At 43.1% G+C, this 17,085-nt stretch overlaps 2 protein-coding genes across 2 annotated transcripts; both read left to right on the forward strand.

Annotated features, from left to right (window-relative positions):
• The first annotated feature begins 2,715 nt into the window (after positions 1–2,715).
• On the forward strand, positions 2,716–7,212 carry LOC128744770 (phosphate carrier protein, mitochondrial). Its single transcript, XM_053842000.1, has 4 exons — positions 2,716–2,823; positions 3,805–4,233; positions 6,274–6,614; positions 6,676–7,212. The coding sequence occupies exons 2-4, from the start codon at positions 3,865–3,867 to the stop codon at positions 7,019–7,021; spliced, it is 1,056 nt and encodes a 351-aa protein (XP_053697975.1). The 5' UTR covers positions 2,716–2,823; positions 3,805–3,864; the 3' UTR covers positions 7,022–7,212.
• Positions 7,213–7,383: 171 nt separating this feature from the next.
• On the forward strand, positions 7,384–16,642 carry LOC128739215 (phosphate carrier protein, mitochondrial-like). Its single transcript, XM_053834656.1, has 4 exons — positions 7,384–7,592; positions 8,481–8,899; positions 15,489–15,829; positions 15,894–16,642. Exons 2-4 carry the CDS (start codon positions 8,531–8,533, stop codon positions 16,237–16,239), a joined length of 1,056 nt encoding a protein of 351 aa, XP_053690631.1. The 5' UTR covers positions 7,384–7,592; positions 8,481–8,530; the 3' UTR covers positions 16,240–16,642.
• The last annotated feature ends 443 nt before the right edge of the window (positions 16,643–17,085 follow it).

Consider the following 17,085-nt stretch of genomic DNA (forward strand, 5'->3'; position numbering starts at 1 on the left):
CCCTCATTTGCCCTTCCTTCAAACTGAATTCTATATTAGCCACTGAAGTCTTTCGACAATGCAAAAAAATCACTCCTGTAGTTAATATCCTATATGTACTGGTCAGAGGAACGAGTGGGTAAAGCAAAGCAAAGCAAATCCATGGGTATAAACGTCCTTTAGCACTTGACCCTTCTTTATCGACAGACTTCGCAGCCGGTTATTAGAGTACATGAAAATTACGGGGCAAGTGTAAAGATCCTATTAACTCTGTAGCGGCACCGCCTAGTCGAGATTCGAACATACGACGTTTGGCTCGTTGGGCCACCATCGTACCCCGGAGCTATCTGGGCGGGCAGTGGGTAAAGTAGAGCAAACCCAATACACACAAGCACGCGTAAAGTTTAATAAGCATATCGCCCATTCAATAGTGATTAGCGCAAAAAGAAATGCAGTGCGGGTCATACAGCAAACACTTGGGCGATATCACAAAAGATAAACGATACTGGTCGCAGCGATGAGTCCACACATGAACCGATCGTGTAAAAGATGCATGCTGACACCTGATATGTTTGGGGACAGGGTGGGGACATCCACCTCAATGAGCAGCGCAACGACAACAAGCAAAATGGAAGTTAACCTGGGAGTACCCAGAAAGGAACGATTGCCGGCTGAATTCAACAAAAATTATAACCAGCTGTTTTTTTGTTATTCGGTCTCGCGGAGGGGGAGTAGATGGCAGGTATGATTTGTTCCGTCCACAACAAAAACGATCGGCTCGATTACCGTAATTATCACGGTATTACGCGGTTCGACACCGCTTATAAGGTGCTATCCCAGATTTGGTTACGTCGCCTATCTCGTCGCCGTACTACTACAGATCAAATTTTCACACTCAGACAATTACTTCCGATATGTCTGTACTCCCGACATATGCCCACATATCATATTTGCGTGGATTTCAAGGCAGCATATGATACAGTTGAGCGCGAAGGGCTATGACAAACAAACACGGCTGATCATAGCTACCCTGTAGCGAGTGATGTTCTACGCGCGAGTTTCTGAGCACTCGGGTTCTATCGAAACGCTCGATGGACAGTCCCGCATATCATTTAACATCGCTATCGAACGTGTAAGGAAGCGTTAAAACAAGAGGAACGATCTTCAACAAAAGTAGCCAACTCCAAACAGACGACCCTGACTTCATTACTTGAAAACTTGGGACGGCGGAGGCAATCTACGCCGATCTAAATATGTAGTATCGTACACCTGATGAAAGTCGAGGGCTTCGGTGGTACAGAGACTATAGATTACTGAGACAAAGGCACTCAAAAACCGCTAAATTTGAATCAAAGCGGATAGTACCATTATAAATAATGGTAACTCTCGCTTTGATTCGAAATTTGGCGGGTTTTGAGTGCCTTGTCGTCTCTGTAATCTATAGTCTCTGTTCTCTGTAGAATAGAGAGGCCCTACGTACTTGATAGCTTAGTCAAGTTGAAGCTAACTTCGACTGTCGAGATCCTCAACGAATTACCCTCGAGGAGCCCAGGATGAGTACAATATAGAGACAAGTTCTATAATGCCCGCCCAGTTAGCTCCGGGGTACGTTGGTGGCCTAACAAGCCTGTCGTCGTATGTCGAATCTCGACTGGGCGGTGCAGCTAGGATCTTTACACCAGGCCCGGTAATTTTCCTGTACGCTAATAACGGGCTGCAAAGTCTGTCAATAAAGAAGGGTCAAGTTCTGAAGGATGTTTATACCCTCAGCTTTGCTTTGCTTATCTTGATAGCACGAGCCACATATTTTCCATTGGTTTTCGGTGCCATTTCGACGATAGATAAATTTAGCTGGCTCACTGAAATTCACCATAGGATGCATACAAGAAAGCATTTGGCTCTACAACAGTAATTAGGTAATTTGGTTATCTGTATGGTTGGTGCGGTACATCAACACGATCATCATATTTGCCTAACGTTGTTTGACTTGTATTTTCTGTAGTTAAAACATAGGGGGAAAGATGTTAGGGTAGACAATTTGTCGAACCTAATCTTCACCTGCATGGTACTGAGCATATTTTGGGATCATTTTCTATTATCGCGTTTTTTGGTTTTAAATTTAGGATTTAGATCGATTTTGAGCTTAAATAGGGATGATTTTCTATTGTGGCGTTTTCCAGCCTTTGAAATGGGTTTAGAAGGTTTAGAATTCAAACCCACTGGACAATAAAATTTGCTGCTCACCTTCATTCACTTTACTTTGGATAGGACTCCCGCGTGTTGATGATGCTGTGCGTGATCAATAAATGGTGTGTGTGATCAATGATGTGGTGTCTGGTGTGGTGATTCCATCCAGTTTTTCAAGTTAATCAGGTGGAGGTGGTGACAATGTAAAAATTTTGTAGTCATATATAATGTAAACAAGATGACAATTTTTTCTGGAGCAACCGATTCTGAAAATAAAAATAACAGCTAATAATAAATATTAGCTAATAGTTGTGCTTTCTAGTTAGTTTCAGTTGTTTTAGAGTAAATCTACTAGTAATGTAAAAGTAACAGTATCAAAACCGATGAGTTTGATAGCCACACCAGCCCCTCGACATTCTAATTCCAACAACGCCGATATCTAGCATTTACGCACACACGCATATAGCATTAGCTGCCTCCTGCTTGGCCTCTCGTCGTGGTAGTGGTAGTGGTGATACCGCACAAGTGGTTGAATCAGCAGCGCAAAGCTCAAGCATCGACGAAAGCCAGCCAGCCAAACACAGAGCCGAACAGCAAAAGCGGTTCTTTTCCAGTCGCAGTACGATAGTGGCCGCAGTTCTTTTCACACAGTTCCAGGTAAAAAGCGTTTAATTTCGAAAATAGTTTAGTTTATTTAGTAATAGTTTGGTTGTCCAAAACTATTGTAAAATAAAAATTAATATATTTACGCGAAAAGATGGTAAAATTTAACGGGAAAGTTCAATTTAAGTGGTGCAGGAAACGTGACTTGGCTCGATTGAATTTTGAGGTGTTATAAATCGATGTTTCTAATAAATAAGCTGCTTTATTTTAAAAAACTTTGAATTTTATGCTTAGGACGAGTGCTATAAAATTAAATATTATACAAGGAGAGCAAAATCGATTAGTTTAAAAAACGAATTTGGTGCATTGCAGTGGTTGTAGTGTATTACTGGAAGCTTCTATGGAGATAATTATCCTAGGGTTGACAGCTGCTTTCGTTGCTGGACCATGACCAAATCTGGATATACTGGATTAGCAATTTCAAATAGATTGTTCTCTATAATTGAAAAACTATAACATATCGGTGTAGCTAAAATCAATGAACCGTAATCTAGCCACGTGGCTAAAAGTTAGGTCATTTGAGCAAAAAAGGATGCATCGATGTCATAATCTAATTAGATGCACCGGAACGAATTAAAATTCAATAGAAGCCTCTAGGATCGTGCCGCTACAGGGTCGAAATATTTACGTAATCTTTTTGTACTTTCCACCGGAGCCAAAATTGCTTATCTTATCTGCCAGATGAAGCTTTTCAAGGCTGGAATAGCTTTTAAACCCAGCTGTGTCGTCGGTACGAACACATCGAAAATTTGGTCAGCTACTATCCATGCAGGGGTATTTAAATTCAAAACCATTGGTTTATAGTAAGACATGTTGATAAATTCGAAAAAAGAACGTCTATACCTATATCTATGCCGTTAGCAATGTTGATATTTATACCTATATTTTCCTTTTTCTTTTATATCGATTCAACAAAACGCTGCAATCGTCAACTGGACAATGCACGGCTATATGCACATTTTGCGAATGACATAGCTCGTGTGAGACAACAGTACACACAGGACCGTCAAGTATCGAGCACCGAATCCCATCACAATGTTTTCTGCCTTGTTCGACGCCGCCCGCAATTCACCTTTTAAGACTCCATTGAGCCGAGCACAGTGTGATGCCGGTTCCGAACGAGCGCTAGTGCCGTCCGGCGAGCAAAGGATCCAAGCCGCTGCCAGTCGAGAAGTGGAGTTTGCTTCCAACGAATTCTATGCGCTGTGCGCAGTCGGTGGCATCTTATCCTGTGGTCTTACGCACACAGCCGTTGTGCCGCTTGATCTGGTCAAATGTCGCCTGCAGGTCGATCAGGCCAAGTACAAGAATCTGTTCCACGGGTTCAAGGTAACCGTTGCGGAGGAAGGAGCCCGTGGGCTGGCCAAAGGATGGGCGCCAACATTCTTCGGTTATTCCGCCCAGGTAAGTCATACACACGTGATTTTTTCCTCAATACGGTTTGTGGCTATCGCCATCACACACCAGCTGATGGTGCGAAATTTTTTACCTGCACTTACGTTTTATCACATGATCTAACGTTACCTCGATAATCAAGCATTCGTGCTTTTGTAACGCTGGAAGTCGAATAGCAAAAGCACTGATTTTATGAGCTCATCGCACATTCTGCTTTGCTCGGAATGCATATTCTCAATTACGAATTTTCACTTTGCTACACTATTCTCGTAGCACGCTTTACACCTATGGCGCTGTATTAGTGAGCATGCTGCTTTTGCGGTAGGTAGTAGACGGTAAATTGGCCTTGAACACATTTTTATTTCATTCAGTTTCACGTTTGCGAGTAACGACGTTTGGGTGGTGTTTTCTTTCCATCAAAGTCTGTTACGTAATAATAAGGTTAGATCTTAATACCTTGCTAACCAATGCTTTTGTCAAACAATGCATATATTTGACAATGTTTGCGAAATTATTTATTAAGTTATGAATAAACTATTTTGACGTAGGACTACGTCTTACTGGGAATTAGCGAAAACAGTAGGCAATTCCAAAAAATCTAAAAATGCGAGCGTCACGAAAAAATGATAGGATTTGAGCGCTAATATCTTGCCCTTTTATCAACCAATTCGAAAGATATTTATATCAGTCGGTCTGAACTCTACCAGCTCATTAAATGGGTTCTGATGCGGCGGACGCTTCCTTTCCCAGCAACTCGTAAAACTTCATGTGGGTCTCTTAAATACAAAAAAAAAATAAAAACTTCAGGCGCCGGACTACCTATCATTGTCCGAAAAAATAGAGTCAGGACTCCATTGCGCGTGGTTCAGACGAATCGTGTTCAATTGATTGAAAAAAAATGAACAAAAACATGAGGATAGCTTCAATCTCCACAGCGACTCGTTGTATGCAGGAGCTTTAGTTTCGTCGTTGATCCTGAGTTCACCAAATGGGAAAATGGAGTACCGTACGGACAATCTACCCGATCCGGCGACGCGGTCAGACGACCATGCTGCGCTCAAGAGGCTCTACAATGCCAGTAAAAGGCAGTCAAACACGAGCGCAAAATATGCAACTACCAAACGACCTAAAGTGTGCAAAAATGAAGGGCCGTCTGCACTCAAACCTCATAAAGCCATTTCGTATAGCGAGATGGTGAACGCTTCCAGCATCGCAATCACGCTAAATGATTATCCATCCACTATACTAACCGCGGATCAGCTAACGGCTATCCGCAAGGAAATCCTGAATTGCATTGTGGAACAGGATTCTCCAGTTATACGGGCAAAGTTCAGGGGCTACCAGATAAGTAAGATGGCTGGAGACGACGGCACCAACCCTCAAGCCGTGACCCGTGGGATGGCGGTGGACCGTGCTACGACCATATACCATAAAAAAGGCCCCTCCCAAGGCCCTTGGTGTTCATGGAGTATTTTCTTAGCAGCGTGAAGGACCCCATGGCCGTGTCAAGTACAAATAAAAGTGGATTTGCCCAATTATTTCTGACCAAAATAGTTAGCGAGTTACGTTCTAGACTGTATTGATGCTACCATGTCTTTTGTAGGTCTAGGTTATAGAGGAAAGTGGTCCGAAAAACAGATTGTTTTTTAGGAAGGAAGGCTGGACAAATTCGACCCAGCGAAAGCAGTCAGGACCGATAAAGGGACTCTAGTTTATTTAAAACGAACAAAAAAAATTTAAAAGCTTTAGCTCTGAGTTGCATATAAACCAATTGTCACGTTTGCTGTTGCTTCAGGAGCATGTAAAACTAAAAAAAAACTGGAACTATTAGCGCCTTCACGGTATAATTGATATAGAATCGGATCCAATCAGTGATATAATATTTCAAATGATAATATTTTTGTATCATTAACATTCTTATAAGGCTTCAGCTGTTAGCACCCTTGGTTTTATTTCCATGTTCATCTTTAAATATACCCTAAAACCAGTTTTGATAACAACCCAAACTAACGTCGTGCTCTTTCTGTTCTCCACTCCACTCGTGTGCAGGGTGCCTTCAAGTTCGGTCTGTATGAGGTATTCAAAGTGCAGTACGCTAATCTGATCGGCGAGGAGAATGCCTATCTGTACCGGACCTGGCTGTATCTGGGCGCTTCGGCTTCGGCGGAATTCTTCGCCGATATTGCACTGGCTCCGCTGGAGGCTGCCAAGGTAAAGATCCAAACCACCCCCGGATATGCCAACACGATGCGTCAAGCCATGCCCAAGATGATGGGCGAGGAAGGTATTACCGCATTCTACAAGGGCCTGGTTCCACTCTGGTGCCGGCAGATTCCGTACACCATGATGAAGTTTGCCTGCTTCGAGCGTACTGTCGAGCTGTTGTACAAGTAAGTAATGTTAACTGACAAATGCTTATTTTGCTTACTAAAATATGTTTATTATTCGTAGACACGTGGTACCGAAGCCACGCGCCGATTGCAGCAAGGGTGAGCAGCTGGTTGTCACATTCGCTGCCGGATACATTGCCGGAGTGTTCTGTGCCATCGTGTCCCATCCGGCCGATGTTGTTGTGTCTAAGTTGAACCAGGCTAAGGGTTCAAGCGCATTCGATGTGGCCAAGAAACTCGGTTTCATGGGAATGTGGCATGGATTGACGCCACGTATCATTATGATCGGTACACTAACCGCGTTGCAGTGGTTTATCTACGATGGAGTGAAAGTAGCACTGTCGATCCCGCGTCCACCACCTCCAGAGATGCCGGAATCGCTGAAGAAGAAGCTCGGTGTCGAATAGAGTGGCCAGCAGTCAGTGTTTATTTGTGTGTGCACCGTGATAGTGCTAACCATCGAAGTGATTAGATATTAAGCTTTTTATTCCAGTTCGAATCAACGAACTCAACAACAAAGTGTATCACAAATCGTGCATAGGCAGTGCAAGCTGTGTAAGAGCAAAGTAATAAACAGGACGTTCTACTAAAACCAACATCGGACATAAAAGTTTAGACAAAAATGTGTGAACCACCCCATTTCCTGTTGTCAGCTGTTCCCCGGTAGCGCCCATGTGGTGAAACATCACAATTCACAATCATCTGTCATGATCTGGTCGCAGAAGGCGGAGAAAACTCTTACTCGTGAAAAAAGGGTATAGGCACACTCGCTCTGGCTGGCGCTCTTCCGTTCTTTCCTTTCACTCACAGTACGACACGCGCAGGAACTATCTTCCGCAGCCAGCGAGTCACACTCGCGATTCAAGCTTCGAACAAAGCACCAGGCATCGCTCTAGCCGTGCGATCTGACTGCCCGAGATCCGTGTGTGACGTTACCGTGCGTGTGTGACAGTGAACTGCTGAGAGCAGAGCAAAAAGGTAATGAAAAACTGTAGAACGGAGGAAAATTTGCGACTTTCACGATTCGAGGGCGTTCAGAACATAGGCAATTTAGAACTGTTGATTTAGTGGTGATCTGTAGATTTTTCTAATTTGTTCGTTTTGTGAAATGAAATCGTGTGTGTTTTAGAAACTATTTGTTGACAGCGAAAATTTTCATAGAAATTTTGTTATGTAATGCGACTGGGAGGACGACGGAGCATTAACCTAAATTTTGGTGAAAATTTTCAAGGAACTATAATCCCCATATTTGCTGTTTTATAAATGAAATATTTTAAAAACGAAATTAGTTTAAAATATTCTTAATTCATAAACACAAAACATGCAGATTTATCATAGTAAATCTACGCCAGCAGAGATTAAGCATAAGCAGGAACAGAAAAAATATATTAGAAATTTTTCTAGCTCACTGTTAAAGCCTGCAATCTTCTAATCAGTTATTTTTAAATTGATTGAACTTCAACTTGACATCGTTCGACAACTTGTCGCGATCGTAAACTTCTGCTTTTGCCTTGCTCTTCTCCGAACGTGCGACTTCTTTGACATCGTAATGACGCGGTTTTTGGCCACATTCTTCACACTGCTGTTCTACTGCGAGTTGACAAAGTAAAACTATTTTTAATCGTATCTCAATGTACTTAACCTTGTTTGCAGCGGTGTGCTGGTTTCTTTAGGTCAACCCGAAATTATGCAATACAGAGAAAGCTGGTGATTAGATCACTCTGAACAATCAATATTGTATAAGAACAAAACAAATTACCATAGCAATCCTTTCGAATTCTAACTAATTTTCACAGGGTCAACAATTTTAATACAATAGTAAGAATTAAATCCAGGCACTTAACTAAAAGTTTAAACCCATTACAGTACTCTACCCTTGACCACAGAATCGTCAACGTACGACAAACTAAGCGACCATGTTTTCCGCACTGTTGGATGCCGCCCGCAATTCCCCCTTCAAAACACCCTTCAGCCGGGTCCAGTGCGATAGTCCCACCGCTGCAGGCAAACCGCTGGTAGCGGGTCGATCGATTGCGGCTGCTGCCACCGACGAGGTCGAGTTCGGTTCAACCCAATTCTTCCTGCTGTGCGGTGTGGGTGGTATTATTTCATGCGGTTCGACGCACACCTTCGTCGTGCCGTTGGATCTGGTCAAGTGCCGCTTGCAGGTTGATCAGGCCAAGTACAAGAACCTGTTCAATGGCTTCAAGGTGTCCGTCGCTGAAGAGGGGACCAAGGGTCTGGTGAAGGGATGGGCACCAACCTTCTTCGGTTATTCGGCGCAGGTAAGTTCAACTGTGATTGTGAAACTAGAATGTTTTCAGGTCTTTAGATTTACGCATAAATCAACGTATATTTTCCTCGCATGCTTATCGTTTCGACCGCCTTCAAGTACTGGCGAACCCCTCTCAGAGGGATAAACAGTTAATTTGGATTGCGTCAAATAAGGGATAACAAAAACGGGAAGCCAGTGCAATACTTGATGTTCATCACTAATTATATCATGTCATCCAACTGTGTAAGGCTTCTTGTCTGAAAGTTATCTTTATATTTATACGCTCATGGCAAAAGATAATTTTCCAATGCTCTTGCAAGACAGTTTTTTGTGTAAACGATAATTTTTCTATTCCATGACGTTAGGAGATAGATGTGTAAGATACCTGTCTGGAACTAGCAGATTCATTAGAGCAAAATTCTGTAAAATAATTTTATATTGTATTAATTGCATTGATTTTATACTTTTCAAAATTAGTCCATGGTACGGTTAGGCACCCAGTCAAAAAAAAATTGCAGTCTGTCCAGCGTTCCACAGGGAAGTAATTTAAACGCATTACTTTTTTGTATATATGACAACGTTTTGTCTGTTTTGTAATACCTCCGGAAGCAAGTTATTAAATGCAGACGATTTGAAAATATTCCTTGCTACAAGATCAGTTGAGGATTCAAAGAACTACAAGATTTGTTTAACCGTTTAGTACACTCAATCCTTTACACAGCCTCTATGGTGTGGAGTGCATATACACAGCTCTAGATATGACGAATTGAAGCCATCCAACGGAGATTCATCAGGCATGTATTAGGATTCCTTTCCTGCAACGAGCCTTCAAACCGTCTGCCGTATAAGGTAGATGTAAACTGCTGAACATTAACATCTAACATGTTAAAAGAAGGGAGGCTTCTAAAACTATCATCGCTGCTAAACTATTTGAGGGGGAAATTGATGCTCCAGAAGTTCTGTCCCTGCTGAACATGAATATCGCGCCTAAAAATCTCCGATCCCGCGACTTTTTTCGGCCTGCATTTAACCGTAATGATGTGTGGTTACAATGAACCGATTCAGGTCATGTGCCGCACTTTCAATCGTGTGTACCATCTCTTTGCTTACACGCTTTCATGTGACCAATTCAAACAAAGAATTTATAGCTGCATAACGACGAAAAACGCCGCCTCAATGTTGCCCCTTCGACCTATGAATCGCCTTAGAGCTGCTAAAAATGCATCCATGCTGAGGTCCGACACCACTTCCAAGTGGACGGCCATGGTGGTCATGCAGACAAAAACGGCTATGTAACCTTTTACAAGTACTGGATGTCGTCGTGACCCTTGTTTGAGCCAAATAGGACCGGCGTAATCTATCCCGGTTACAGAAAATGGCTCCGCAGGTATAACTCTGGCAGAGGGTAGGTTGCCCATAAGCTGTGCTGAGCCGACTGGATTCGTTTTAAAACATTTTACGCAACCGCGTATAACCATTCTGATGGTGGATCGCGCATTAAGCAGCCAATAACGTTGCCTCATTGCATTCATCAGACCAGATTGGCCTAGGTGCAGCATTTCAACCTGCATTTTCCGGATCAAATTTCGCACAAGTGGGTCCTTATTAGGGTGAACAATAGGATGTCGTACCGAGAATGATAATCTGGAATGCTTTAGCCGACCACCAACTCGTAGAAGTCCATCTTGATAAAACGGTGCAAGGCTGCCGAGAACCTTACAAGGTTGGTTGTTTATAACTCGATGAATTTCGTCACCCAGGCGTTTGATTTGAATGGCGTGGATGATGATTTTAGAAGAATGGCGCAGCTCACTAACCGTCAGACTCCTATTACAGCGCTCCTGTTGAACAGCTTTACGACAGTTTCTTTTAAACGCAGAAGATAACCCATAATCCTCTGAACTCGTCGAAAACTGCTATGCTTGTAAAAAAATGGGAAAAGGTCCGTATTTACTGCTGGCATGGCGATGACTAATTTCATTTCAGGGAGATTTTCATCTAACACCCTCTCCGGTTCTTCGGTGAAATACGATGAGCCAGCGAGAAACTCAGGTCCATTCTACCAGAGATTGTTGTTTGAAAGCTCCTCGGGCAGTTGGCCACGTGACACTGTATCTGCGGGGTTTTGTTGGGAACGAATGTACTTCCATTGGTAATTAACTGTTAGCGACTGGATCTCAGCAACACGATCTTTCACGAACACTTGTAATTGATTGAGAGGTTTTTTTTATCCAAGCCAGGACAATCGTACTATCGCACCACAAAACGATTTCATTAAATTGCATCTCCAAAGCTGAAATTACCTTCTGCAACATTCGTGCGAGTAGACGTGCTGCGCACAATTCCTTTCTTGGGATAGTCATATCTTCCAACGGCGCCAATTTGGATTTACTTGTTAGGAGTCTCATTTTCGCTGATCCGTCAGCGAAAATACTTCGCAAATATATGCAGCATCCGTATGCTACAGCAGAGGCATCCGAAAATCCGTGTACCTCATAGTAAATGGCATTTCGGAAGGTGGAGCATCTCGGAACTTGAATCTGCTTCAAATACGGCATCGAATGCGCCAACTTTCTCCACTGTTGCGCCACCACTTCATCAATAGGTTCATCCCATCCTACCTTTAATTTCCACAAGCTTTGCGCCAATAATTTCGCTAGGACGATGGTTGGTGAGAAAATTCCAATTGGATCGTAGAATTTGGCAATCGCGACATAGATCTTCCAATTGGTCACGCGTTCGCTGGTTTGTGGTGCTACATCGGTCTGATTGGCAATTAAAAACGTATCAGCTGTGGAATCCCATAGAAGACCAAGTATCTTAATCACATTGTTTGTTCCGCATTCCTTCAATGAAGTCTGTTTCTCTCGTTCTTCTGACGGCACATTTTCCAAAAACTCTTGTGAATTGGAACACCACTTATGTATTGGGAAACCTCCACTTGCAAGTAGCGATTTGAGTTGAATTTGACTTTCGATGGCTTCTTCGAGAGTCTCAGCGCCCGATAAAATGTCGTCTATATAGATCTCTTGCTTAATGATTCGGGCAGCAACTGGAAAACGATCTCCTTCATCTTCAGGTAGTTGCATCAAACAGCGAGTAGCTTGATAGGGCGCCGATGCTGTTCCGTATGTAACGGTGTTCAGTTCTATCACTCGTATCGGTTGAGACGGCCCTTCTCTCCAGAAGATCCGCCGGAAGTGTGTGTCTCCTGGTGAAACTTGAATTTGGCGATACATTAATGAAACATCCGCTGAAAATGTCACCTCGTGCTTGCGGAACCTTAGTATTATAGAATTGAGATCGGCCTGTATCACTGGACCGACTCGCAAAACCACATTTAAGGATAGGGTAGATGAAGAGGTCTTGGCACTGGCGTCAAACACGACCCGGCACCTCGTACTGGAACTAGATGGCCGTAACACCGCATGATGCGGCATGTAGTAATGAGTCTGAACGGTAGGAGCATCGGCTATGTTTATTGTTTATTTCGTGGCAATGTCGAAGCACCTCATACTCCCGCATAAAATCTCGATATTGTTGATATAGGTCGGGATTGCGCTGAAGTCGTTGTTCTAGCATTAAAAACCTCTTCAAGGCTAATTCACGGCAGTCGTCAAGCTTGGAAAGGTTTTCTTTAAAAGGCAGTTTTACTATAAATCTTCCTGTCGAATCACGCTTATATGTAGATCGAAAGTGAGCTTCACATTCATGTTCTTCGGCGGAAATTACAGGTGCATCTGGAACCTCCTCCACCTGCCAGAAACATTGTATTGAATTCTCCACTTCATCAATAGTTGCAATATTGCAATGTTGAGGAGTTGGATTGGATATGGCTCATGCCCAGCCAGTGAATGGCTCATCCACTACACCCGATACGATCCACCCTAAGTGGCTGTCACGTAATTGTGGGAGGTTGTCTGCTAATTTGAGCTGGCCCGGTTTAAACACCTCGAAAAAAAAAGCTCTGCGCCTATCAACATGTCCACACGACCTGGTTTGTGAAATTCGGGATCAGCTAGAATTAATCCTTCGGGAAAGTTCCATTGGCTGACATCAATCTCGGAAGTTGGTATGGCTCCAGTCACTTTAGGTGTGACTAAACACTCAAGGTTAGCATGAAAAGTCGATACGCGGGACCGAAACCTTAACAAAATCTTGTCCCGAGCAAGAGAACGTAAAGCGTTAATACCAGTTATAGAAACATTTCTCCACTCCACATTTCAACACTCCCTGCCACAAAGTTCACTTGGGATCCACTATCCAAAAGAACACGACAGGGATGTAACTGGCCATTTTTGTCAATAGCATTGACCACTGCTGTGAGCAACAGTACAGTTTTGGCTGCTCTTACACAATTGCAGGCCGTTGAAACCGACGAACTTTCTTGCAGTGCTTGGTTAGCCTGCGACGAGCTCGCTCGAACATGGGATTCTTCAGTTTTGCATGATGCGGTGCGGACACGTTCACTTCGACTCTTGGCATTGTAACACTATCCTCATAAAGCATTGTGTGGTGCCGACGCTGACATTTCTTGCAAAACTGTCCGGATAGACATTGTTTGGTCTGATGACCCCTACGTAAACAATTGTAGCAAAGTTTTGCAACCTTAATTTTCTCACTTCTTTCAGCTGGCGTAAGCTTGTTTAAAGATGGACATTGAAAGGTTCGATGAGGACCACTGCTGATGTCACAAGTGGTTTTCGTGGTAGAATCGTCGGTTACGGCTGCATGACTCTTCTGTGGGTTTATCCTTAACGACTGACTTTGCATTGGCTTGGCAGTTGGAATTCGACCTTGAAATGTTGCCTTGCAATTTTCAAGGATTTGGCATCTCGAACGTAGGAACTTCATTGTTGGTTCGTATTTCGGAATTTCACCCTTTTTTATATTGATTCCCAAGACTTGCGAGTTGCGAGCTGATACACCTTGAATCCGTTGCTCTAGGTAGCGTAAGCTTTCAACATGACGAGTAACTTCATCCAACAGAGCACGCAATTCCTTGTTCGATTCCGACGACATTTTGTTTAATGATAGTAGTCCACGGATTTGGCACTCTACTATAGCGGGTTTATTTTCGAAGCGCTCCGTTAGTATTGCCCAAGCCTGCTGATAGTTGCCTTCTATCATAACCCTAGCATCCAATACTTCTGCTGCATTACCCACAAGAGCCTTGTCAAGGTGATACAGTTTAAGTGCGTCGGTATCTCCCGACTTAGCCATTAAATCTTCAAATATAGCTTTGAACTTTGGCCACATGAAGTATGATCCATCAAAGGTGGGAATTGGGGCCTTTAAGGGTTGCTGTTGGATGACCACCTGGGGTGAGGATGGTGGATTGGGTGTAATCTGTATTGGTTTCCCCTTCGGCGAAGCCGTAGAACGGTGCAGAACCCGTCCCATTATCGGAATGCGACGGCGAATGCATCACGGGCATATTTATCAATTTAAGTTCGCTTTAATTTTCCCTTTGTCTACTGCTACAGTGTTCGTTTATACGTAAGCACTCACTTCAGTTTGGTAATTACTGTTCATTCACTTCACTTTTTTCGAAGAATAATCTCGAACTGTCGATGACGACGTATATTCCTCACAAGAGATTCAAACTTGCGGTTGGTAACATTGATGACGATCACAATTTCTCCCAAGCGTTGTATCTTGCAGGAGATACTCCGATGAATGGTGGCAGGCCACAATCGAAACTCGTCTCGTATTTGCTATGGGTAGCCGGAACAGGTGCGGAATAATTCTCAAGCCCTTGTGGCTTGGAAGAACGTTGATGGTGGCGAAGATTCCTCACAAGCGCTTCAAACTTGCAGGAATTAACATGGATGACGATAACGACTTCTCCCAAGCGTTGTAACTTGCAGGAGACACTCCGACTTGAGTGGTGACAGGGCACAATCGTAACTCGCTTCGATATGCTAGCGGTAACGGCGCAATGATCCGGTTCGGTTGGACCAATTTTATGTTCACGCTGCAGCGGCGGTGTACAAATTCGTTTCGGAAGCAATCGTTGAATTTACTCTACAAATTGACCCTTAAAAGGATCTTTGTAACGATGCTCCGAAATTGCAGTTGTTAAAGTGAGAAACAGGGGGTTTTCAAATTTGTACAGCACCAACGTGCAGTTTATTTGCTTCCTTTGATAGCTTATGATGTTTACAGGTGGATGGTTAAAACAAAACTTAAAACAATGCTAAAACAAGTTTAACAAGAATTAAACCTATGTCTTCCAATGACCGAACAGAAGAATAGAATTTTCCGTGGTTTTTACCTATTGATCCTTTCTGAATCACTTAGTTCTGGTATATGAGTATGGTATGGTACACTGGTAGCGTGAACTTCTGGCACCATTCTTGCCAAATGATTGCGTTTAGTTTCCGTGTACCATGAGAAGCCCGAATTTCGAGCTAATAATTTTAAACACCTTATTCCATGCACATGGCATTAAGATTATTTTTTGTTGCTGATTGTAAATATAAAATTTTCTTTTAAATATTAAGTATTATAGGCTTATAGGCTGGGTATTAGTTATTTAAACAATCAGTTTTTTTGCAGTCTATTGCTTTGAATTGATATCTACTTACTTTTTCTAGGGAGCCTTCAAGTTTGGCCTGTATGAGGTGTTCAAGGTGCAGTATGCCAACATGCTTGGTGAGGAGAATGCCTACCTGTACCGCACCTGGCTGTATCTGGGTGCTTCAGCATCGGCTGAGTTCTTTGCCGACATTGCTCTGTCGCCGTTCGAGGCTGCTAAGGTCAAGATCCAGACTACACCCGGCTTCGCTAACACCATGCGTGAGGCAATGCCCAAGATGATGGGCGATGAGGGTATTGCTGCCTTCTACAAGGGTCTGGTTCCTCTGTGGTGCCGTCAAATCCCGTATACCATGATGAAGTTCGCCTGTTTCGAGAAGACCGTCGAATTGTTGTACCGGTAAGTTAAAAACAAATTTTTTGTCACACCAGCATCAAACTAAAAAGCAAACGATTCGCCCCAGTTATGTCGTACCGAAACCACGAGACCAGTGCAGTAAGGGTGAACAGCTTTTGGTGACCTTCGCTGCCGGTTACATCGCCGGTGTGTTCTGTGCCATCGTGTCCCACCCGGCTGATGTGGTCGTGTCTAAACTGAACCAAGCCAAGGGATCCAGTGCGTTCGACGTGGCTAAGCAGCTCGGATTCATGGGAATGTGGAATGGTTTGATGCCACGTATCATCATGATCGGTACGCTGACCGCTCTGCAGTGGTTCATTTATGACGGTGTCAAGGTAGCTTTGTCTATCCCGCGTCCACCACCCCCAGAGATGCCGGAATCACTGAAGAAAAAACTGGGAGTTCATTAAATCCTAACCTTACACTTTTCTTCGAATTTTAATTATTTCGTTACGCTACACAGTTAATTTATAAGTAGAGGCAAAATCCTGAAATGAAATTACAACCTATTGGAACCGAATCGGATGAGTGCTATTTTCTGGATGTTAGACTGATCGCTAAAAGCTATCGGTACGGGTACGCGATTCAGTATTCATAGAGGATGGTTCAGACGATCTTGCCCATGCGAACACATACACAAAAGTAAACAGAGCACACGCACACACGCGACCCAAATTAAACATCGTTAGTAGAATCGCTGTACCTACTAAACTTCCAGGACGATTGTATTATTTGTTTAGTATAATTTTGCTGCGTTACCGTAGGTGGCCAACCGGAAGCTAATAAAAGTGGAGCAGTTCTTCGTGGAAGGACTTTAATGGTTAGAACGAATGGTTTCGCTGCACTGTGGTGTTATATCACTGTCGTTCTTACCTTTTCGTACAGTACAAATGCGCCGAATCCTGAGCTGTTTATTACAAACGTGGTCCACCCACCACAGGATTTTTACCAGAACCTTTATGTGAAGCAAAATTTGCGGTTACGGTTTAATTTTACGGTTAACAAATAATTTTAAAAAAAATCAGAGGGGTTGTGTACAAAACACGACCGCATATATAGGTGACGCAGGACTACGTAAGTCTCTTTGTAGTGATAGTGGCATGTATTCATGCTTGTAATCATTCGATTCTTCATGTATACATGCTATACATATATACCTGCTACATGCGTTGTATGTAACATTTATCAAAGTAGTAACATTGCATACGTTCAATTCTCAAAAGATTGTGCGTGAAAACAATTTAACAAAATCAAGA

This window comes from Sabethes cyaneus, chromosome 3, assembly GCF_943734655.1.
Source record: "Sabethes cyaneus chromosome 3, idSabCyanKW18_F2, whole genome shotgun sequence".
NCBI lineage: Eukaryota > Metazoa > Arthropoda > Insecta > Diptera > Culicidae > Sabethes > Sabethes cyaneus.